This window comes from Rhineura floridana, chromosome 1, assembly GCF_030035675.1.
Source record: "Rhineura floridana isolate rRhiFlo1 chromosome 1, rRhiFlo1.hap2, whole genome shotgun sequence".
In the NCBI taxonomy this organism is placed as follows: domain Eukaryota; kingdom Metazoa; phylum Chordata; class Lepidosauria; order Squamata; family Rhineuridae; genus Rhineura; species Rhineura floridana.
In genome coordinates this window covers 52,481,379-52,504,806 of record NC_084480.1, presented here as the reverse complement: position 1 = coordinate 52,504,806, position 23,428 = coordinate 52,481,379, and the positions used below count along the sequence as shown (strand labels likewise).

Genomic DNA, 23,428 nt, shown 5'->3' with positions numbered 1-23,428 from the left:
TTTACCTGGGTTTTGAAGAACGTATTTGGGGGGGGGGGAGAAGCTTGACAGTGAAAGGGAAAAAAAAGGGGGGGATGAGTTTCCTTTGCATTTTGGAGTTGAGGTAGTTTTGGAGGTGAGGTTGCAGCACTAACTGGGGTCCCTACTGGCTCCTGCCGCCTCCTTTCTGTCTCCAGCTGCCCCCCACCCTCCTCAAAAGGCCTCTGCTCTTTGTAATTACATTGCATTGCTCCAATCCAAATGGCCGCTACGCTATGACAGAGCATCTTTCTAGGTTATTCTGCAAAAGAAGTGGCGGCCACAGGCAGCAGGAGGGTGAAATTTAAAAGAGGATTAAATTTAAAAGAGGATTAGACAAATTCATGGAGGACAGGTCTATCAATGGCTACTAGCCATGATGGCTGTGCTCTGCCACCCTAGTCAGAGGCAGCATGCTTCCGAAAACCAGCTGCCGGAAGCCCCAGGAGAGGAGAGTGTTCCTGCACTCGGGTCCCGCCTGCGGGCCTCCCCCAGGCACCTGGTTGGCCACTGCGAGAACAGGATGCTGGACCAGATGGGCCACTGGCCTGATCCAGCAGGTTCTTCTTATGTTCTTAACCCATGGCTGCTAAGCTCTGGAGGAAACCAGGTTAGGGAAGGCTGACCTATAATCATAAGATCACCTAGCTTTTCATTTTCATAAACTGTTGTGGTACCTCAGTTTGGTTCTTCAACTGAATCCCTTTTTAAACAGTATTGTCACACATTGTATCACATTGATTCACCATTCTGTGCAGTGAGGGCCCAAAACTTTTTGTTGCATTTTCAGTTCTCAGGGAAGTGAACATCAGGAATTAAAATAATTATATATATCCCACAGGAATTAAATGATTGACAACAAAAATAAGCAGCTGTTTTTTAAACAAAAACACTCAACTAAATTGTACTGAATGGTTTTGATGTTCAAACAAAAAATCAACCACCTGAATTTCCCACTATCCAGGGATCTGCAGTTCTGACTCATTTAAACTTCAGATGCATTTTCCATCTCCACTGCATATTAACATATCCTCCTGCTAGGATACTTTGAAAAACATGGATTAAATGCTAGCTTGCTCTTTATAGTTCCATGGGTAGATCGAGATAATGAATCAGCTGCCTTTTAGGAACAGCCACAGAGAATCAACAGGACTAATCAAGTAGTTTGGGGACCAAAATCTTTCTTAACCTCATTGCCATGCTTGCAATTCTCACTGATGCACAGGATGGTGCTTTCAAGATAAACCAAGAAGCCAACCAAGTAATTAAAAGGAAGCTGGTAAAGGTCCCTGGCTGGCACTCACTGCATGATTAACAATCAAACAACAAAGCACTAGTTTAGATCTTATTTTACCGAGTGCAAGGGCTGAAAAAGACCTCTTGATGGCAACTGCGAAGAATAGCATAAGCAGGCTGATCCTTTGTATGCTACTTAGAAGTAATTCTCACCGCATTCAGTGGGCCTTATTTATTCTCTAAGTGTGCTTAGGCATGCAACCATAAATCTTCCTTACACCACCTCGCCGCGGCTGAAAGTCCTCCCGTGCTTCGCCGCCGCCGGAAGTCCTCATGTGTTTCGTCGCAGCCGCAAGGCCGGCCCATCAAAGGCCTCGCCGTGGCCCGAAGGCCTCCCGTGCCTCGCCGGGGCCAGAAGGCCCCCTGCGTCCCGCCACCGCCACCGCCGCTGCCCCCGCAAGGCCGGCGCACCAAAGGCCCTGCCGCAGCCGAAAGGCCCCGCCGCGGCCGGAAGGCCTCCCATGCCTCGCCCGCGCCAGAAGGCTCCCTGCGCCGCACAGCAGCCGCCGCCAAAATTCAAAGGAGGGCAGGAGGCTGGTGGAGTGGCCTTAAATGGCCTTCAGCCGCCCCGCCTCCTTCCTGTGTGTCACGATGGCGTGCTGGCACGCCGCATGCACACCCGATGGCGTCCTGAGCTTCGGCTGTGGCCGCAAACTCGCCCCTTTGCCCGGAAGTACCGGGCACGGAACGGGAATAAGGTGCATAAAAATACTGCATATGCCTCTCCAGTGTGCATATCTACAGAAAGCCAAATTAACAATTATCATTGTTAATTCCACATTTATTTTACCCTTCATTCTCATAATAACCCTGTGAAGCAGGTTAGGCTGAGATGATGACTAGCCTCACAGCCATCCAGGGAGTTTCATGGCTAAGTGAGGGTTCAGACCTGGGTCTCTCCAGCTCTAGTCTAATCATGACACCACACTGGGTCTCTATCAGTAATGGTGGGGCTGCACTGCTGACCTGACTTTCTAATGCCAGGGTCACTACTGGCTGAGAGGGGGGAGGGCAAACTGTTGGGGACGTTGGCACAGCTGGCAAATTGGCTCAGCTACTGCACCTGCACCACTCCAAGCTCCCTGCTGCCTTGCCCCTCCCTTCGCAGTAACCAGCAGTGGCCCCAGCATTGGGAAGTCAGGTAAGCAGCATAGTCCCTCCCCACCAATTGCTACTGGTCCCTACGTGCAGTGGCTACATGTACTTTCTAGAGCTGATGGAACATAAAATGTGGTATCTGGTGCAAAATATAGCTTCCTAAAAAGGTGTTTCTTATAGTTATGGATGGAAGCTTGAAACATGTGGGCAGCACCTACTGACATAGGAATATCCAGAGAAAAGAGATGTAAGGGGCAAGGACTTCCAGAGACTGAGGTTGAATTGTAGGCTCCAACATCCCTCATTGCTGTAAACCAATAGCTCCCTGTCCTCCATATATTTTTGCCCTCTCATTCTTTCAATCCTTGCTGATAAAATCTTAATCCTGAAGAACAGAAGCATAATAAATTGGGCAAAATAGATTGTACTGACACATGCTGAAGACATATCTTGGCCTTTGATACTGTTTTCATCTATTTTAATACTGTATTTTCAGATTGTTGTAACCTGCTCTGTGACTTTAAGGTAAACAGCGGATATTGACAATAATGTAGTTAAATTATTTAATATTTGAAAGGGGGAACCATATTAGTCTGTTGTAGTAAAAACAATCAAGAATCTTATGACACCTTAAGTCTAACAAAGTGAGTTTGACTGCAAAAGTTGGCTGAAAGTATGCAGTTCTTTCAGGCACAAAGTACACAGCCTTGAATGCTTGCTGCCTTTATTGCTTGCTAGCTAACGTCACATACCTACTGATGTGATCATAGGAAGAAATGACCAGTCAAGGAGGCCAGTCAAAGGCTACCTAGATACAAGATTAAGCTGGGAGGTGTAGCATCTGCAGCCATTAAATTTGGGATTTACCATCTTTAAATATTTTTTTCTTGAGGCATACAGAGAGGATATGATAATCTCCAAATCCTTCTCCAGCCTGTACTCATCATGACCACTTTTTATTTAACAGGAAACCAAAATGCAGGTCTTACAATGAACACCCAGCCTAGCAAAGAGAGGAATGATATTTGTGGCTAACATGCATAGGTCAAAAACATCTTTTAAAAAAGAAACCACAGCAAAAGCTTTTTTTGTGGAAATAAACATGGATTGGAGTGCGGGGGGGAGAGCTATGGTGGGAAAATTTCAGTCCCTGAAAACAGACAGGGACTGAATTTACTTCAGCTCACCTTGTTGAAAGCTTAAAAAGAAAGGCTGGAGGTAGGGTTGCCAAGTCAGAAGCATCCCAAACCCTAAGATTTCAGGGGTGGGCCCTAGTGATGTAATTAAGCATGATACATTAAGCATCAATCACAGATGCTTGGAGCATACAATTCAAACAAAAAAATCTGATTGGAAATTAAGATAGAAATCTTAGCTAAATGAGGGTGTTTTCAGGTCCAGCTGAAGTGATAAGATGATTCCTTCTCACCTGCTTAGAGGACTTGGTGAAGGAGCATTTAATCTAGCCTACTTACTTCTGGCAAGAAGGGTTTAAGTGCCCTCAGGCCAGGCCAGTCACCAGAAAGCCATTGTAGGAAGAAAGGAGCCTCATGTTGTGGAGAAGTGACATGGGAGCACTCAGGAGCAAAGAGGGATGCCCCTGAAGACTGCAATTGTAAACAGACAAACTAAGGGACAAAGCCCCATAGACCTCAACAGGACTTACTTCTGAGTAGATATGGTTAGGATTGTGCTGTTGATAAGGCTTGACTAGGGATCCTCTGCAACAATATTCATATCAAATTAGGGTTGGCAACCCCCTGCCTGGAATGCTCTGCTTACCTTTTAACATGGCTGCTCCAAACTTCTTTACAGACTTGACACTTCACTGCAGAGAATGATTTGAGAAATGAGTAAGAGTTAAGAAGATTCTCTACTTTTTCCTGCCTACTCTGTGGGTTGCTATAAACTCACTTTGACAGTCAATCTAATTCCAGTGAGTAATAATTGACAGAGAGAAAACACACATGGTTTGGTCTACCTTCACAGACAGTAGATTGGGAACAGCAATTGAAGCCACACTTCCCAGTATGTGAATTCCCTTTTACCACTATTGGGCAAGAAACAAACTGTCATAAACCAACAAGGTGCACCATCAGAGGGTTTAAGGGGGTCGAGCTGGCCACATGGAGCCACTGTTGTTGGTTGTAAGGGACTAACATCAGAGGTAAATGAAATTCAAATAGAAAAAGAAAAAAGACAGTGATGATTTCCTACATGCAAACCCAACCACAAGATTCCTACAAGACAGAAAAGTCAGCATCCCACAACCAGTCAGCGTTCCTAACTAAAACTTTGCAGCCCGTTAGCCAACATCACAGAAATCCCCATGCAGCACAACCTGACATGGAGGCTGCAGTTAGTGCAGAATGCTGCAGCACGATTGCTGACATGAGTAAGACTCTATCAGCACATACCTCTGCTCTAAAATCTGCACTGGTTGTTGATTTGCTACCAGGCCAAGTTCAAGGTGTGCTTTCCATATTATGGGTTCCACATAGTACTTATTCTGCTCTTGTAAGAAATCAATCCTTTAGTGCGGCAGTACCTACGCTTCGGAACTCCCTGACTATTTACATTAAGTGGGCACCTTCATTGTATTCATTTTGGCACCTGCTAAAAACATTTTTGTTTAGGCAAGCCTGCCTAGGCATGTAGAAGCCATTGTGTTTTTTGTTTTTAACTCATTGTTGGTTTTATTATTTTGAATGTTTTTAAATCCGTCTTTAACTGTTTTTGCCAATAATTGTATTGTTTTAATTCCTTCTGTAAACCACATTGAGATTTTTTTACAATAAAGCGGTATATAAATGTTGTAAATAAAATACATAAATAAATTTTGAAGTCACTGTGGCTCTTGGGTCTCTTTCCGCTTTTAGGAACAAAGGAATCTGCCTGATAGCAACTCAGGCCATTTGGTACCATGTAGCTCAGTACTGATGACATGGACTAGCATTGGCTCTCCAGGATTCCAGGCAATAGACTTTTTCAGAAATTGAATTTTGGACCTTCGCATGCAAAACATGTGCCCTACCACTGAACTACAACCCTTCCCCTGTTTAAAAAAGTATCTTTTAAAATTGTTCCTTTCAATTCACAAGTTATCCACTACTACCCCAAGGTGTCATTCCTGATCAGTTACCACCAGTTACCATTATTGCCCTCCCATCCAAGATACTCTTGGACTATTAACCTCCATCATGCTGGCTGGGGCTGATGGGAGTTGCAGTCCTACAACATCTGGAGGGCATCACATTGAAAGTAGTCTACTTATCCTTTGAGCCTGGAGGTTCCACATTGCCCTCATGGAGATCCAGCATGGTGCCTCCTTCATACAAACAGGTTTGATATGGAGGCTGCCACAATGGTAAATAACCCGAACTTTTTGCCTTGCTGATGGCTCTTTGCCTACCCCATTGGATTGCCCAGAATCAGCCGAGAACGCTTACAGTAAAACCATGCAACTGACCAATTCCACAAATTTTAGTTGTGAGATTAAAGCAAAAGCATAGGCAAAGAAGGTAGTATAAGAGAGATTCTGTTAAACTCCCATTTATTTCGTCTTAGATCCTCCTGACAGAAAACTATTTCGGGGGCTTCCTTGTTTTACAAAGTTGCAGTCTAAACATGATGTAAGAGAAACAGAGTAGTTAGGTGCTAACGCTTTCCCCCCCATAACAGAAGCCGATGATGTTCCAATTCTCTTTGGTTTTACACATTTGGCAAGAAGTCTGAACATGTTGCTCAACACAGTGAACCTTGTGCCAACCAGAATGATTACATAAATGTTGATGAAGACCTGGAGACACCAGCTGTGCTGCCTAATGCCGGAGATTATACATAGCTTACATTTACATCCAGGGAATAACAGCACCCGATTATATGGTTTTCAGCATAGGTAATTCATACATGCAACTAGCACCTCTTCAGGCAGGCAGAAGTGAGAAAAGCTGCAGAGAAAGATGACACTTCAGGACTTAAGATCTGTTACTGATGAACACTTTGTGAAGAATATCCTTCAAACGTGACAGCTGCTGAAGATGAAATAGGTACATGTTCTTTTAAGCAGGCTGTCGTTTTCATACCCATATATACACAACACATACCAGATCTGCTTTTGGATATATGCTACAAAACAATTTCACAGAGTGGTCCCTACATAAAGGCAGCAAATCATACGAATCAAGTGAAACCCCTTCTAGCAGGGGCAGAGGTTCATGCCTCCTAGCTTTCCCCCCTATCATTAAAAGATTGTCTTCTGACCTAAAGGGTGCCAGCCTGGAGAACTGGTATGGCAAGGTTTGGCAGTTAAGCGCTGGCTGAAAAACTTAAGTTGTAAGTTGAAAGCATGCCGGAGTCAAATAAAACAGAACTATTTTATTGGAGAATAGCATGACTTTGTTTCATATGCAAGTACAATGAGGATGAGACTTGCCTTCTGTCTCACTACACAACAATTTAGAATTCTTAATTCCTTTTTCTCCCTCTCCCTCATTTTCTTTCATGATGTGGCTCGTTACTTTCCCATTCATCTCCCAATCTCGATCCCAATTTTGCTTTTTTTGTATATACAATCCCATCAGTGTTTTGCCAGCAATGATCCTTTTCTATTGTCTGACATAGAGTGATACTTATTGTATACATGTATGGGTTAGCCTTTGCATAATGTCTTCTAATCCTTTGTGTGCTCTTGGGAGCAGGGGTGGTGGTGGTCATTTTTCTTGTCTTCCCTCCCCCCTTGTATTATTCAACTTTCAATAAAATCATTAAATGCAAAATAAAAAAGTCTTCTTGCCGCTTCTGTTCCATCTCCGCAGAAACAACCCAGACTGTTTCCACCAATAGCCATAAAATATTGTCAGGTTAGTTCCTGGAGTTGTGATTTATATAAGAAACTCAGCGTAATCCTAGCAACTTCTACTCAACAGAAAGTCCTATTGAGAGACAGAGGTCTTTTCTAGCTCTAACTGGAGATGTCAGTGATTGAACCTGGGACCTTCTGCATGGAAACATGGCTCTTTCTCTTTGTTTTAAAGAAGTATTTCTAGCCAACCATGTAGAGAAATGCTGTTTATGTTTAAAGGAAAATATATATTCTGTGACTTCTACCACTATTCACAAGGCCCTGTATTGTTACATTGTTAGAAGCCTGCTTCAGAGCCAAAATAACATTACAGATAGAACAACACATTCACATCACATCATTTCTGCCTGCTTAATCCAAGACATCAGACAAATGTGCTGCAGTGTATAGCTACACAAGTTACAGCTAGGCTATGAGTACATTGGGAAGTGTATAAAGCAGCTGGCATTCTAGGCAATTCAGCCACTCCTTGACATTAAATAGGATTGGGATATCAAAACATTAATATTTTTAATGTGTGTTAGCAAAAAGGCCAGCAATATGTTGCTCAGAACCCAAAATATGGAATAGAATACTTCATTGTTGCTGCAGATTTCCTCTGAAGAGTCAAATGAAGCTGGATTAAATAGTCTAAGTAAACCTATTGGGGTAATTAAAATAGCTTGGTCTCAGTCTCATGCACAAGCATCAATTAATCTTTGAAAGGAAATCTTCATGCATAACTCAAAACATGTTAAGAGCTACCTGCCTAGAGCAATTCTATCCATTTTTAATCAAAGGTCAGTCTCACTGATTTTAATAGGTTTTTTTTCCTATTAAGCACGTACAACCAATCAGCGACCGTTTTAAGGTTGCAGGCAAAAGGCTGTATCTAAAATAGGCTAGTTTGTTTCTATTTTTAACAAGCAAGCCTAGCAACATAAGCATTAAACCAAAATTGAAGTTTATCTAACCTTTTAGTTATTATATTAATGCATAAAAGAAAATGGCAGTACTGCTCAAGTATAAAAGAACTGTGTAAATGAAAATTTAAGGCATTATTACTCTTTAGAGAGAATCCTTTATACCAGTTTCTTTTTCTTGGTTCAGAATGGAACCCAAATTCTTTTACAACTGAGACTACAATTATATGTACACAAATTAGAAGCCACTCCTGTAAAAATCCAGTCACAACAGCCATGTAAAAGAAACAGCTGTTTGAAAGGGTTAGAAAAAGGGTTTGAAAGGGTTACAAAAAAAATGTGCCATGTTACAAAAAGTTAAATTTCTATGAAAAGATTCCTCAAAAACACCTTGTCAAATGAAAATTTTTATCAGAGCTCCATGCAGGATCGCAGAAATTATGATCTTGGTCTCTCTTTCTTGCCTTTGTACAATGCTAACAGAGAAACATTGGCTACTTTAACAACTTTGAAGCGAACTCCAGGAATGTCACCAACAGCATGCCCTTTCCGACCAAAGCCAGCAACCAGAACTTCATCGTTCTCCTGTAGTTAAAAAATAATAGATGAAATGTTTGTTCATAATAAGTACACATACAAACAATTTTTAAAAGCCTTTGTATCTACAAGAAAATATAATACATTAATCCATTTTCCCTCTCAGCCTCCATATTATATTCACCAACAGGACCACCAACAGGTTTTAAGTTGCAGGAGCATAGATTCAGATTGGACATTAGAAGGAACTTCTTGACAGTAAGGGCGGTTCGGCAATGGAACCGACTGCCTAGGGAGGTGGTGGGATCCCCTTCGCTGGATGTCTTCAAGCAGAGGCTTGGACTTGATGGCCTACAAGGCCCCTTCCAACTCTATGATTCTATGACCTTTGATCTGGCTTTTGGAGAGGGGTAGGTACTGTGCCAGCTGCTGTTAACTGTTAGCATATCATGTGCTGCATAAGGAACTATTTCTAGAGTTGTGCATGTTTTCAAAATATTTATGGTACTGTATGTTGATGCTGACTTGCTTGCTTCAGTTCCGTATTTTGTTGGATCAACATAACGTAATGTGGGTTTAAAAATACAAGGAAATAAATACAATACTTTTTAATGATTTCTTGAATACACTTACCTCAATGAAGTTCAAACAACCATCATTAGGAACAAAGGCTGTTATTTTTTTGCCATTCTTGATAAGCTGGACTCGGACACACTTCCTGATAGCAGAATTTGGCTGCTTAGCTTCTACACCACTGAAACATGAAATGTACAACAAAAATGTTACAAGAAGTAAGTCTCTAAACTACATTTCTACTTAAGTTTAATTCAAATGTAGCAATTACACAAATCTTCATATTCAACATGCATCTCCTTAGGATATAGAAATTAAAATCAAAACACAAATTTTGTTCCTTCAAATGCAAATGACACTGGCATTAGACAGAAACACACACAGCCCTGTTCACAAGTCTATCAAGTTTAAATACAGTCACAGCCTAATCCAATGGATCCTTACACAAAAATAAGTCTAACAGAATTAAATTGGACTTATTCCCAAGAGTGCATTAAGCCGAACCCTTCATTTCACAAATTGAATAAAAAGCCACAATTATTTTAATTCATGGTTTAAGATTTAATATATTAGGCTGCAATCCCACATCCACTCACCTGTGAGTAAGCCCCATTGAACTCAATAGGATTTACTTCTGAGTAAACAGTAACTGATTCTAGTCTAGACCACCTAAACTTAATATCCCCCAAAATACAGGAGAACTGATTCATACAAGATTTTGTAAACAGTATGCTAGTCACAGTGTTGCTGTTGAACAGAATGACAAAATATTTTTAATCTCTCCAGACAGAGAATCCTTAAGGCACCGAGGATGTAAAACAAATATAGAGAAGCCACTCCTGTGCAGTTTAAGAAATAAACCAATTCCAGGATGTCTGTATTATCAACAAAACTTTTTTGTGAATAGCCACTGTTGAATAACACAATTTTTCACAGTGTGTACCTTTCTGCATTTCATTTACTTCCAGTCTCACTGTTAGCAGTCCCTTTCCAGAATGCTTCATACACCTAAGTGGATTGTAGTCCACAAAAGCTTACATCATAATAAATGTGTAAGTATTTGATACAACTACTGAGAATCATCTAAGCCCAGTGATATCAATGATCTTAGACTTGTCTAAATCTGCATACAGTCAGAGTAATAGAGGAATAATGTGTTACATGCTGCACTGGAGTTCCAAGGCGCTTTCTGTTGCTAGGACAAAAAAAAGGGGGGGGAATGAGATATTCACATTCTCTCTCTCATTACTTTACTCACACTTTTTCAAGGACAATTCCTTTGGCATGGGAAGCTCCCCCAAAAGGGTTGGCCTTCAAAGCAGTGCCCAGATGGGCTTTCTTGTATTGTTTATCATGCCATTTCTGGTCCCGGCGGTGACTGCGCAACTTCCTGGCTGTACGAAGACCACGACACTTGCCTAAAAGGACAAGACGGAGTGAGAAAATGGTATCAATTTCCCCATGCTTTTGTTCACAGAATTTTAACTAGTATTACTACTGATTTTTGTGCTTAACCTTAAATGGCTGATATTTTGTTATATAACACCCAGTCATTTGATCCAGACTACAGCTCAGCAGAATTCCATCCATGGTAGAAGAAGGGGAGGTGATTTTCATCAAATCCTTCATTCCCATACAGCCCCCTGAAAAGCTGCTCTGGAGAACACTCTAAAACAAGAGTGGAAGATGGCTCTGTGGGGTCACCAGGCATCAGCAAAAACTGTCATCACCTTTTCTCCAGTACAGTTTCTGCTGAATCTATTCACAAGCGACAAATAGTGATGTGACCCACTTTTTGTAGCATCACTTACCAACAACATAATAAAAACACAGTGTAAAACCAATAATAAATCAATTGGCAGCAAAATGCAATTAAAGGTGCAGAAAAAAACCTTTCGCCTAGGATCTAGAAGACATCAAAGGAGGCATCCTGGGGATAGCATTTTACTGGCCATAATAATTATTTGTTCCACATTTTTTTACAGTATTGTGCACCATGTTAAGCACATGTGTAGAAAGGATAAAAAAGATAAAACAAAGGGGTAGTCAGCAAGCACAAGTGTTGCGTTTGTACAGAAAACACGTGGAGCAGCCCAGCGCTGCTTCACAGACCCAGCCCGGAGCCGGATCGACCTCGATATTAAGAGCCTCTTAACAAGTCACCCGGAAATTAACCCCAGCAAAGCTATAAACTGCCCGTCCCAGGAAAAAAAAATCTCGCTCCACTCACCCATCCTCCTTACTACTGCCCGCCGGGCCGAAACGTATCAGAGAGAAAGACCCAGATCCCAACGCGGCACCTCCACGCTACCTCAGGGAGGACCTCACGCAGGGCGCCTACTTTTGTGCCTGGCTTCCTATCTGGCTGAGGTAAAAGAGAAGCATATGCTTGGGGCCGAAAACTGACCAGGAAAGCCACGAAATAACTCGAGAGTCTTCTTGATACGTTAGGAACATGCAGAAAGAGGTGTTATCACTATCTCGCCCAACAGAGGGACAGAAACACAGTCAGCACCCGCTCCCGAACTTCCGCCTTTAAAATGAAAGCAGCCATATTAGACGCTCTAGCCGTACTTTCTCTATGTTGAAAGCCATGTAGAAGCACACACGTGGAAATTAATATGGCAAAGAAATGTCACAAGTAGTGAGAAGAACTACGGGGGCAAAGGCTTCCTATCTCTATACCCTCCTCCCCTCAGGGGAAATCTACGTTTGGGAGGGAGTACAGAGGTAAAACGTGTGTGTGGAGGTCTTCTAATACCTGTTGGGAGGTTCGAGACGACGCAGGCTGAGAACTACGTTTCCCATAATGCATCGCCTTATGCAGTACCTGCCGTGTTTCTTAAGCCCGCTCATGGTAGGCTTTTTTTTCTAGGCAGGCGCTAGGTAGGTCAGCCTTTTCTGAGGTCCTCGGAGTGGGGAATTTGTGCCGTGGTGGATTGTGGGTCTTTCTCTTTCCTCCTCGGGATCTGTGTACGACAGAATGGGTGAGTAGCTCTGCGTTGGGGGCACCCCGTTATCAAGGGAACGGGAAGGAAGAGAGATCCCGCGGGGCTTGGGTGTGAAGGAAAAAGGGGGTATTTTTTCCTCGACTGTTTCGAGAGCGACCGTTGCCGTTGAGAAATCAGTTAGGCAGCCGCCGCCGCCAAAAGAGTCGGCGGGCAGCCTCCCTTGGAGACAGGCCGGTATAGTCCTTCTCTACCCGGCGTATAATTGATCCGTGGAGCTCGCTGCTACAAGATGTGCCGATGGCCACTAGCTTAAGTGGGTGAGGCCGCGTCGATCAATGGGTAAGGGTAGTTAAGAAAGACTTTAAACAAATAAAATTTAGTTGGCCATTGTGGGAGTTAGGATGGTGCACTAATACAAGACTTCAGAGAGAAACCGATGTCATCGCCTATTGAAGAATATGGATGTACTTGTAGATCAAGGAACATGAATAACAGAAGAGAAAACATTTCCTTATAGAGAAAATGCTAATTGGGAGGCTATTGGGTACGCCTTTGGTAGCAGAGAATTAGTTGGCTGCCATGTCTGCAAAATAGTATTTGGAAGGAAGATGAGTGCAGCATGCATATATGTGAAAACTACTTCATGTGCCATATGCACTCAAGCAAGCATTATGCTGTGTAAACTGCTATGAAGTTGCCGTTAGAAGCTGTTTCAGCACACATATTGATACTGTTTGAATTGTGCACAGTAAATTCCAGGTTCTGCTTCTCAAAAAAGCTCAGAACTTGTGATCAGAATGAATTTAGAAATGTTGTATGTGACTTTCGTGTTGAAATTTGGTTCTAAAGTTTCCTGATTTTTTTTCTTCAGAATTTTAATACCCAGTGCCAGAATATATTATTATTCACTAAATAGTCAAAAAACCTTACAGTTTAAGAACGTACATATACCCCACAGATATTTCTATCAAACTTTAAAAAGCAGGGGAATTGGGCAGCTATAGTGAATGCACCAGGAGAGGAGGAGACCTGAACTCCTCTCTGAGATATTGGACTGCCCTACAAATTTGTCAAAAAGCAAACACAATTTGGGTTGGTCTTTCAAAGTCCAATTCACTTCCTGTGTAGCTTGGAAGAATTTGGTAACGTGCCTCTGAGCATATGGTGAGTGGTGGCAACACCTGCCATCTCCAAAGATGGAGAATTACATTTTTGTATGTTTGTTGGTGTTCTCACTTTGCTTCTTTCCTGTGTTGTTTTTATGGAGAATCTAATCTAGAAAATTTTATTTCCCTCATTATTCATCCTAAAAGCCTATGTCAAATTTATTTTTATTAATTTCAGAGCCTTTTTATTGGTCAATGTCATACGATGGTGAAGACAGCCTTTTGTGTTTCAAACTGGAGGTTATGTTCTATTTCTATTTTGGGTGCATTAACAGTTGAATCAGAAACCAGTTTAATGTAAAATCAGACTGATTACAATATGTTGCTACTTCAGGAATGACTCTAGTTGTTGGAAAAAATACACATAGCCTGTCCAAGATACATGTTTTCAGCCTGCTATGTTTAAACCACTTCATTTAAGCAAGGTGGGCAGTGTCAATTAAAAACATAGAGCACACCTAGTATTTTGCTAAAATGTGTTTCACCTCTCACTATTTTATCTTGTACAAACTGAAACACTCCTGATGTTCATTGGAGACTATTCAGTGCCATTATTCCACAATTATTTTTGGAGGGTTTTTTAGTGTAAATTTTGCAAAGTGTTGCTGTATTCCACATATTCACAGAAATAGAAGCAACAGAAAATGATTTCCTATAAGAAACTTCATTAAAATTGCAAAGTAAATCAGACATATTTAAAGTGACTATCTGAACTATATCAACTGGCTTAATAATGTTGCTTCCTCCCTGTTAAAACAAGATCTGCACAGCACATGTCTTCTTTCTATTATTTGGGCTGATTGCAGGTGTTGCCACCACTCCCCATATGCTCAGAGGCACATGTTACCAAATTCTTCCAAGCTGTCCAAGGAAGTGAATTGGACTGTGAAAGACCAACGCAAATTGTGTTTGCATTTTGACAAATTTGTAGGACAGTCCAATATCTCAGAGACGAGGTCAGGTCTCCTACTCCCTTGGTGCATTCACTATAGCTGCCCAATTTCCTTGCTTTTTAAAGTTCGATAGAAATATCTGTTGGCTATAGGTACATTCTTAAACTGCAAGGTTTTTTGCCTATTAGTGAATTTCTCTGCTTTTTAATCCGGGAGGTAAGAAATGGGATCCTGTGCAAGTTTGCTGAGAATGGATCATTTGCATGCTTTTTGAATTCAGTGGGGTTTACTCCTCTGCAATCATGCTTAGGATAGGTGAAACTGATCACATGGGTTGGGGAGAGGAGGAGGCGAGGGAGGGGAGGAGGGAGGGCAGAAGGGGGAGGGGAGGAGAAGGGCAGGTTTGATTATTTGCATGTTTATTGAGTTCAGTGGAATTTACTCCCATGCAATCATACTTAGGATAGGTAAAACTGACCGGGAGGGGGGGAGGGAGAGCTGGAGTGGGCAGGGAAGAAGGAAGAGGGGAGGGGAGGGGGGAGAGGAAAGGGAAAGGCAGATCTGATCATTTGCATGCTTATTGAGTTAAATGGGATTTACTCCTATGCAATCATGGCTAGGATAGGTAAAACTGACCATGGGGTGGAGGAGAGGGAGGGGAGAGGAGAAGGAAGGAGAAAGGGAGGGGGAAGGAGGGGATTAGAGGGGGGCAAAGGAAAGGGGAGGGGAGGGCAGGTTTGATCATTTGCATGCTTATTGAGTTCAGTGGTATTTACTCTAGTGTAATCATGCTTAAGATAGGTAAAACTGACCAGGGGGAGGGGAGGAGATTGGGTGGGTGGTCACTGGGCAGAGGGGAAGCCCCTTTCCAAAAGGAAAGCATTGTGAACAGTATTGATTCTTTTCAGCGTTTCCCCCACCTTTTTATTCTACAGCAGGCACATGAAGCCTTCCACCCAAATTTAAACCAAAGCTGTCCCTGGCCACATTCACACCAGACTGTTATTTCATTTTAGGCAGTCATGGCTTCTCCCAGAGAATCTTGGGAAATGTAGTTAGCGAAGGGTGCTGAGAGTTGCTAGGAGACGCCCTGTTCCCCCCAGAGCTTCAGTCAAGGTGGCTGACTGTTAAACCACTCTGGCCACTGGAGCTCTGTCAGTGGATAGGAGTCTCCTCTCAGCACCCTTCCAAACTACACTTCCCAGGATTCTCTGAGGAAAGCCATGACTGTCTCACGTGAAATCAAAGTCTGGTATGGGTGTGGCCCTCTGATTAGCCAAGCCCAGCAGCTGTGAGTCTGGCTTTTAGAACACTGACAGTTGGTTCTTACTGAGCATGCCCAACATTATCATTGAGTTCAAGCCAAAATTTGTTAAATTAAGAATCAGCCAGTTATTTTTCAAACTTTTAATCTGCAGACGATGAAGGTCAGAGTATGGGGCAAGGTCAGTAATAGGATTACAGGTACTCTGAACACGGCTGATTTTTAATGAATTTCAACAGATTATGAGAACTCTGACAGAAAAAAGTCCAAAGGGGATCTGGGTTTCCCCCCCTCTTTTTATACTTTGAACTCTCAAATCTCTCTGTTTTGTGTATCATGAAAATTTACAGGGTTGTTAAGCAAGTGATTCTGAGTTCAGGACTATAGGTTTTGTAAGGTTTTGTTTTGAAATGAGTTTATGGGAAGCATCAGAATGGGAAGGGGGGTATTTTCAATTTAACATTGCAGAATGTTAAAAATCCACACTGGCTATAGTATACAGCCACTCTTGTGGCTGTATAATAATTATTAAGCTTATATAATGCCCTTCCAAAGGAGTCCAGGTGGCAAAGAACAAGCAATAAAGCAATTAAGAATCTTTAAAATAAAACAATTCCAATACAGCTGCTGAGTGGGATATTGGGGAACAAGGAAGCCAGGCTGGAACTCTAGATGTACTAACGATTACTACACATGTGTATAGGATTTTGAAGGTCATTTAGCAGTAGTATGGGCTGTTTTACTACTTGATCAAGAGAAATCTCCTTTCATAGGCACATGGTTTGTTAAGATTTTAAGCTAAACTGTTTCCAGGTTTTATTGACTATCATCAATGCGTTAAATATGATTGTGCAAGAAAACTAGGTTTTGTATTTAGATTGTACATCATTTTGGCAGGGACTGGGTTTTTTGTTTTATGTACAGGGTCACATGCATTTGATGGCGCTATATAAATAAATGATGATGATATAATAATAGAAACTGTTACGTAAATTTAGTGTAATAATGATTAGGTATTCAAAAATGGGGTATTATGAACCCTGCCACAGTGCAAATGGAAGGTTGAGATCTGTGGTTGATCTGTGAACTTAATGACTTGTCTCCAGTAACCTCTAATGTACTGTTTTCTAGGTAAGTGTCGTGGGCTTCGTACTGCCAGGAAGTTGCGCAGTCACCGACGTGATCAGAAGTGGCATGACAAACAGTACAAGAAGGCCCACCTGGGTACTGCTTTGAAAGCCAACCCGTTTGGGGGAGCTTCCCATGCCAAAGGAATTGTCCTGGAAAAAGTGTGAGTTTCATTAAAAGTGCATAGGGTCTTGCTTTTCACCTACTCCATTTCCTTTAAAGAGTTTTGTATTGCGTACTTGCATAAACACATAAGCTCAATTGTTGATTCAATTGGCAGAGGAGATTGTCAGCATCTACCTATGTTCCCTAAGGAAAGATACAAAACTTGCATAGCTTAAACTAGTGTTGCCATTTTTGATCACATCTTGAAACACAATTCTTTACACATCTACTCTGAAGTAATTCTCATTAATGTCAGTTGAGCTTACTCCCAGGTAACCATATAGAACTGGAACTTAAATTACCTTAGACAATATTTTGGAAAGCTTAATGGCTATTGGTGCGCCTTAGGCTTATTTATCTATGTCTGATATGTAGTTTAGTATTTGTGTCTTGCATGAGGCTTTTGTGCTGTCAATATTGTTTGTTTTTTATTGTTTAGAAGATGTCACTTTTGGGATATCTTATTCTCATCTAAACACAGTGAATTTGAACTGTTCCTCATACATAGTCAGTGGATCATTGAATGGCTATTTCTTTTTGAGGAGTTTTTGCAAAATATGCCTACTTAAAAACCTTCTGATGAATGTAGTGTTATTTTGCTGTTCTAGCTAAGACAGTGTATGGACCATGGGGCTAAAATTACCATGTCTCTCTCTCTTTTTCTATATTAGGGGTGTAGAGGCTAAACAGCCAAATTCTGCCATCAGGAAGTGTGTCCGAGTCCAGCTGATCAAGAATGGCAAGAAAATAACAGCCTTTGTTCCTAATGATGGTTGTTTGAACTTCATTGAGGTGAAGAACTTATTTTAAAAAAACCAAACCAGTATAAGAGTGATATGCAAAAAACAGTTATTACGTGTACGTCTTACTGCTCTGTATAGTAACAGAGGTAGTGTAATGTGAAATTATGACTTAAAGGTCGGTAATGTAGTTTAATTTTTTGAAGGTGTATGTAGGAGAATAGTCTGGGAGTGTACAAGAAAAGAGTTGCAGAAAGCTCCAGGGAGGCACTTGTCCAAGAACACAAGCCTTGTACGTAAAGGGTACAGGAACCAATTGAGGCTTCCCACACACACACTTGTGTGCAGGAAAATTAGAAGCTGATTTTGGGGAGGAGGGGGAATACTGGACCTCTAAAGAGTGCAACTGCGGGGGGCTTAGAGATTAAAGAGATTTGTGGAAAATAATACTTGGCCTTTGATCTTAGTTTCCAAGAGTTCAAACTTTCCTCAAGAGGGGGTTATAGATACATCTGAGAGGTTCAGAAAAATTGACACACCTATTCTTCAGCTGTGATGCTGTAGAACTGAGTGTATGTAGGACTACAGCCTTTGTGGAATGGGAATGGGGGTGGAAGAATTTGGTTGGCTAATTATTACCTGTTTTGTTTATTTCTAGGAGAATGATGAAGTTCTGGTTGCTGGCTTTGGTCGGAAGGGTCATGCTGTCGGTGATATTCCAGGAGTTCGTTTCAAGGTTGTCAAAGTAGCAAATGTTTCTCTGTTAGCCTTGTACAAAGGCAAAAAGGAGAGACCCAGATCATAAAGTTGTTTGTTAAGATTCTCAATAAAGTTTTCTCCTAAGAAACACTTTTCCAATGGTTTTTATCATGTGGGCTTTTGTGGTTTGGGCATTATATATTGTTTAGAAATGGCATGCTCAACATCTGTGGTACTCTTTTAGTATGGAAATTATTAGGATATCAGTGGCAGGTCCTGCAAGGGTCCCAAGTTTTGTGTAGCAGAGTTCAAGAAAGATTATCTTGAAATCCGTTTTATTTCTTAAACTGAACTCTTTCCACCTAGATCCAAGGTTTCAGGCTGTTGGGTTTTTTTGCTAGTATTACAGCAGGAGGCATGACTTGATTTGTCAGTGTTACAAAGTTTGTATTCCAAATAGCATAGTTCCTGTTTAAGCCTGGAGATTGTGGAAAAAGAGAGTGATAATTAAACGATGGGCTCATGTAGTCTAGTTTCAGTTTCTAACCTTGCTTCTCTTTGAGCACACTTAGATGCCAAGTTAATAATGCTACATAGGAACACCATTTAATTTTAAAAATTTGCTTTGCACATGTACACTTCAAAGTTACATGTAACTTTAAGAGCTCATATTTCTGGAATTTTGTTCACTAGTTGGTCAAAAGGTATTTTATGCATGTTTCTATTAGCTCTTCCCAGGATTCTAAGACTCTTAACATAATAGCACTGCTGGATCAGACCTAAGGCACATTTAATCCAACATCATGTTCTTACAGCAGCTAATCAGATACCCATGGGAAGCCCTCAAGCAGGACCTTAATACAACTGTATTCTTCCCACTTCTGATTCTTGATCATCCCAGAGTTCAGGACACTGAATAATGAGCTCAAGTTATAGGAAGCTAGATTTTGGCTGAACATCAGGAAAAATTTCCTAAATGCTAGACCAGTACAATAATGGTACCAATTACCTAGGGAGGTGGTGGGCTCTCCAACACTAGAGGCATTCAGGAGGCAGCTAGACAGCTATCTGTCAGGAATACTTTAACTTGGCTTCCTGCATTGGTGGGGGGGTGGACTCAATGGCTTTACAGGTCCCTTCCAACTCTACTACTGTATGATTATTTATTTATTTCATTTTTATTTATTTATTTCATTTTTAAACCACCCATAGCGAATAGCTCTCTGGGCGGTGAACAAAACAAGATTAAAATACAATATTACAATAAAATTACAATAAAATCAGCAACAAGTTAAACGAAAAAAAAAATTAAATGAAACACATTGAACATTAAAATGCCTGGGAGTATAGCCAGGTCTTAACCTGGCGCCTAAAAGAAAGTACCGAAGGCGCCAGGCGTATCTCCACAGGTAGGCTGTTCCACAGTTCGGGGGCCACTACAGAAAAGGCCCTAGATCTAATAACAATCCTCCGGGCATCCTGATGAGTTGGTACCCGGAGGAGGGCCTTGGATATTGAACAAAGTGAACGGGTAGGTTCATAGCGGGAGAGGCGTTCCACAAGGTATTGTGGTCCCACACCGTGTAAGGCTTTATAGGTCAAAACCAGCACCTTGAATCTGGCTCGGATTCTCAGCAACCAGTAGTTTTGAGGCAATACTGGAGGTAGCACACAGCCATCATGACTAGTAACTATTGATAGTCTTTATCCTTACGAATTTTTCTGTAAACCCCTTTCACAGACGTCCAAGTTGGTAGCAGCAAATTCCATAGTTTAGTTATGAGCTGTGTGAAGATGTACTTCCTTTTGTCTGTCCTGAATCTTATCAAAATCTTATCAAAATCTACCAACATTCAGTTTCTTTGAATGACCCTGGTTTCTAGTATTACGTGAAGGAGAAGAACATGTCTGTCCACAGCATGCGTTATTTTACACACACCTCTTTCCTACCCCCTGCCATTTTTCTAAACTAAAAAGTGCCAAATATTGTAACTTTCTGATAGGAGAGTTGCTCTAGCCCCTTGATAAGCTGGATAAGACCAAGGAACACCTAGTTTAGCATCATTTTTTTTAATGTTGGTAGTACATCTTTGCCAATAAATAATAGTTTTACACTGTATTTTCAACAGGCCAGACAGATGCTAGGAATTGTGGGGGCTTTGGCCGCCAAAGATGAAGTGCTCTTAGGGCAAACTGAACCTCTGCCCCCTTGGTTTTCATTCCAGCAGCCTCTGAATGCGGCCCTGCAAATGGCAGGCTGAGCAAAGAGTCATTTTCAAGGCCTCTGAAGAGCTAAGAAACAGTTTCTTTTTAATTCTTTACAAAAGAATTGTATTTCTGAGGGGTAGAGCTTGCCCATCTCTTGTCTTGACACTGGGGTGGAAGACCTTTGACCTGTCAGATGTTGCTGAACTACAAGCTTGGCCATGCTGTGGTTGATGGGAGTAGTAATTCAACAACAGCTGGAGAGCCAAAGATGCCCCACACCTGTGGAAGAACCACCATGTTATATCCATTCATTCATTGGCAATCACTTGTGGCCGAGTAAGATTGTCTTCCATGGTAAGGTCTTTAACGGTGGGTCCGTAAGTAACTGGAGACAAATTCTGGATCCACATAGCCTCCCACAGTGAGGACATAGGTTTCCAGATGGAAGATGGTCATGATGAGGATTTGCTTGACTTGCCTGCCGCTTAACTCGTTTGTCCCTTTCGCCCTGTACTCATGCTTCTTCAAAGTCCATAGCACCTTTGATAATGGCCGACCTCCAATTGGGACGCTCATGGGCCAAGGCTTCCCAGTTCTCGATGCTTGTTACATTTTTTTAGATTAGCTTTGAGTAGTAATTCAACAACAGCTGGAGAGCCAAAGATTCCCCACACCTGTGGAAGAACCACCATGTTATATATAAGCTGCTTAGCTAGAAAGCCTCTTTAAAAGTGTGTATAAATGTGCCTGCAAGCAGGAGTAGGCACAGGATTTTCTGGGGGTGAGCTCTGTGATGTTCCTGTATTAGTGTATATATGGTAAGTGCTGTTTGAATAGAAGATACATGGTAAGTGGAGTGAAAGAGGAGGGAGGAGTGAATGGGCAGTAGAATGCTGGATGATTGGCTGAGGGTGGAGAAGGGCGGAGAGTATAAATGGAAGGATGACAGTTAAATCTGGGTGGATGGTGGATGTTAGTGGGTTGTTTTGGTGGGTTTAAGAGAGGAGATTGGGTGGAGAGTTGGTGGATGTGAGGAGAGTGTGCAGTTTGGATTAATACTAAGACCAGTACCTCAGGGATAGATGAAACCATATGCTTAAGTGCCTTTATAAAGAAAGCTTGTTATCTCTGTTATTAAATAAATATATTCGGTTTACCAAAGGCCTGATCCTTGGCTGGGGTTCCACAGACCAGAAGGGAGGGTAAGGTAAATACCAAGCCTGAAGAGTGACAAATGGTGGCAGCGGGGAAGGGAAGAATAACACCACAAGTATTCAGAGCAAACCAGGATTATCTGCATTGATACAAAGGGATTGGGGACAGCTTTAGCACTCAGTCACAGAGGTAACCAGATAGACTCAGGCAGAGTCTCTGGGACTACTGGTTATAGGACGTGACTGGTGGTGCTGCCTAGCAGGGAGATCTGTTGAGATCTGTGCTGGAGCGGGGAGAGAAACCATAAAAAAAGGACAGTCCGGACTGGTGGAGTCCCTGGTGGTGCCTAGAGACAGGCAGTAACCACGAGCAGGTAGGAACCTGACAGGGAGAGCCAGGGAAGGGCGTCACAAGCTCTACTTCTGTTGCTCCTAAACCAAGGCATGTATAGCTTGGAAAATGACTGAGCTATTCTTTTTGCTTAAGGTGCACTATGCTGGTTTTTCTTAAAGCACTTCATCCCTATCTGATAAAGTGTTTTGTTTCTGCTTTATCTTAAAAGCAGACAAATTGCAGGCCCTCTTTGTATACTTCAAATGCTGCTCAGGAGGCAGGGGAGTGTCTCTTATTGACACAAAGGCTAGCCAGACAGCACTGCAAAGCCCTTTAATGCAGTTAGCTCCTTTCCACGTTGGGCTCGCAGTTTAAAATTGTGTGTAACTAGGGGGACAGAACCCCAACTTGCTTTGCTCACCAACCCCCCCAAACACACACACCCCAGGCACCCCCAAACACACTCACAGACATGGACATCCACAGGAAGACACCCAGCCCAGGCACCTCCAAACATACAGGCACTCGCAAACCAGTCCCGCTCCCCCGGGCACTCACAAACCTTACTGGCCTCCCACCAGCCCAGGCTGCCACTGCCCTGCCTGGGCCACTTACCAGCCTCCCCCACTCCTGGGCCCAGCATGGAACTAGAGAAAAGGAAACATGACATCCCCAAGATTTGACAGTGCTGTGGAGGAAATCTAAATAGCTGAAGCTAAAGCTTTCCTGCTTCATGCTAATAGCATCTTTGTTTTTCTGCATCTGAAGAATGGATACAATCACCGTATTGATGGCAAGTGTTAATCCATATCCAGAGAACAAGAGGAAATCAGCACATGCTTTCAGCCTCTCAAGTGAATGCATCTTCTAATACAATTTATGAAGAGGCTAGTCTTACCACTATATTAGGCACAGCAGTGGGAACTGCTTCTTTCTGTTAGCCTTTTCATCATCATTCTTGAACCCAAAAGGAGCATCATTGCTATTGGAAACTGGCTGTTCACTCATCAGAATACAACCCTGAAGGATTGTCTGCGGCTGCAGTACATTTTTACTGGAATGTTGGCAGAGAGCCGCCTTTCTGTCACGATTGCCTGCTTCATTATGACACCACAGGGAGTGGAGGGGGAGTCATATGCAAGTTCCACACTGACACCATGGCTCTAGAGATGCTTGTACCAACTCCATGCCATGACACAGCTTGAAAGAGATGAGGGGAATATCCTACCTCAGATACTTACCTGAAGGTAACAGATGATCTTCCAGTAAAGGCTTGATTTTAGTTTCAGCAGAGGCAGCTGCATGGAAAATCCCTCCACTTGGCCTCGCTCTTGAAATCTACTCTTCCTTTTTCATTCCATGCCAGGAGGTGGTTCCAATCTGCATTCAGCCTGGCAGACATTTCCTGAGCCATTTTTTAGTTGCATTCTTGCCAAAA

The 23,428-nt window shown here is 42.2% G+C and overlaps 2 protein-coding genes across 3 annotated transcripts; one reads left to right on the top strand and one right to left on the bottom strand.

The window, feature by feature from the left end:
- Window positions 1-6,774: 6,774 nt before the first annotated feature.
- On the bottom strand, window positions 6,775-11,809 carry LOC133382223 (small ribosomal subunit protein uS12). The gene is made up of 4 exons (XM_061621901.1): window positions 11,519-11,809; window positions 10,547-10,706; window positions 9,349-9,469; window positions 6,775-8,763 (listed from the first exon to the last, which is right to left on the bottom strand). The coding sequence occupies exons 1-4, from the start codon at window positions 11,520-11,522 to the stop codon at window positions 8,617-8,619; spliced, it is 432 nt and encodes a 143-aa protein (XP_061477885.1). The 5' UTR covers window positions 11,523-11,809; the 3' UTR covers window positions 6,775-8,616.
- A 357-nt stretch (window positions 11,810-12,166) lies between these two features.
- LOC133382209 (small ribosomal subunit protein uS12) lies at window positions 12,167-18,442 on the top strand. 2 transcript variants are annotated; one of them, XM_061621890.1, is made up of 4 exons: window positions 12,167-12,275; window positions 16,694-16,853; window positions 17,527-17,647; window positions 18,254-18,442. In XM_061621890.1, exons 1-4 carry the CDS (start codon window positions 12,272-12,274, stop codon window positions 18,398-18,400), a joined length of 432 nt encoding a protein of 143 aa, XP_061477874.1. In that variant the 5' UTR covers window positions 12,167-12,271; the 3' UTR covers window positions 18,401-18,442. The 2 variants fall into 2 exon arrangements, with proteins under 2 accessions (XP_061477874.1, XP_061477879.1); XM_061621895.1 differs by lacking the exon at window positions 12,167-12,275 and adding an exon at window positions 12,557-12,578.
- Window positions 18,443-23,428: the final 4,986 nt, after the last annotated feature.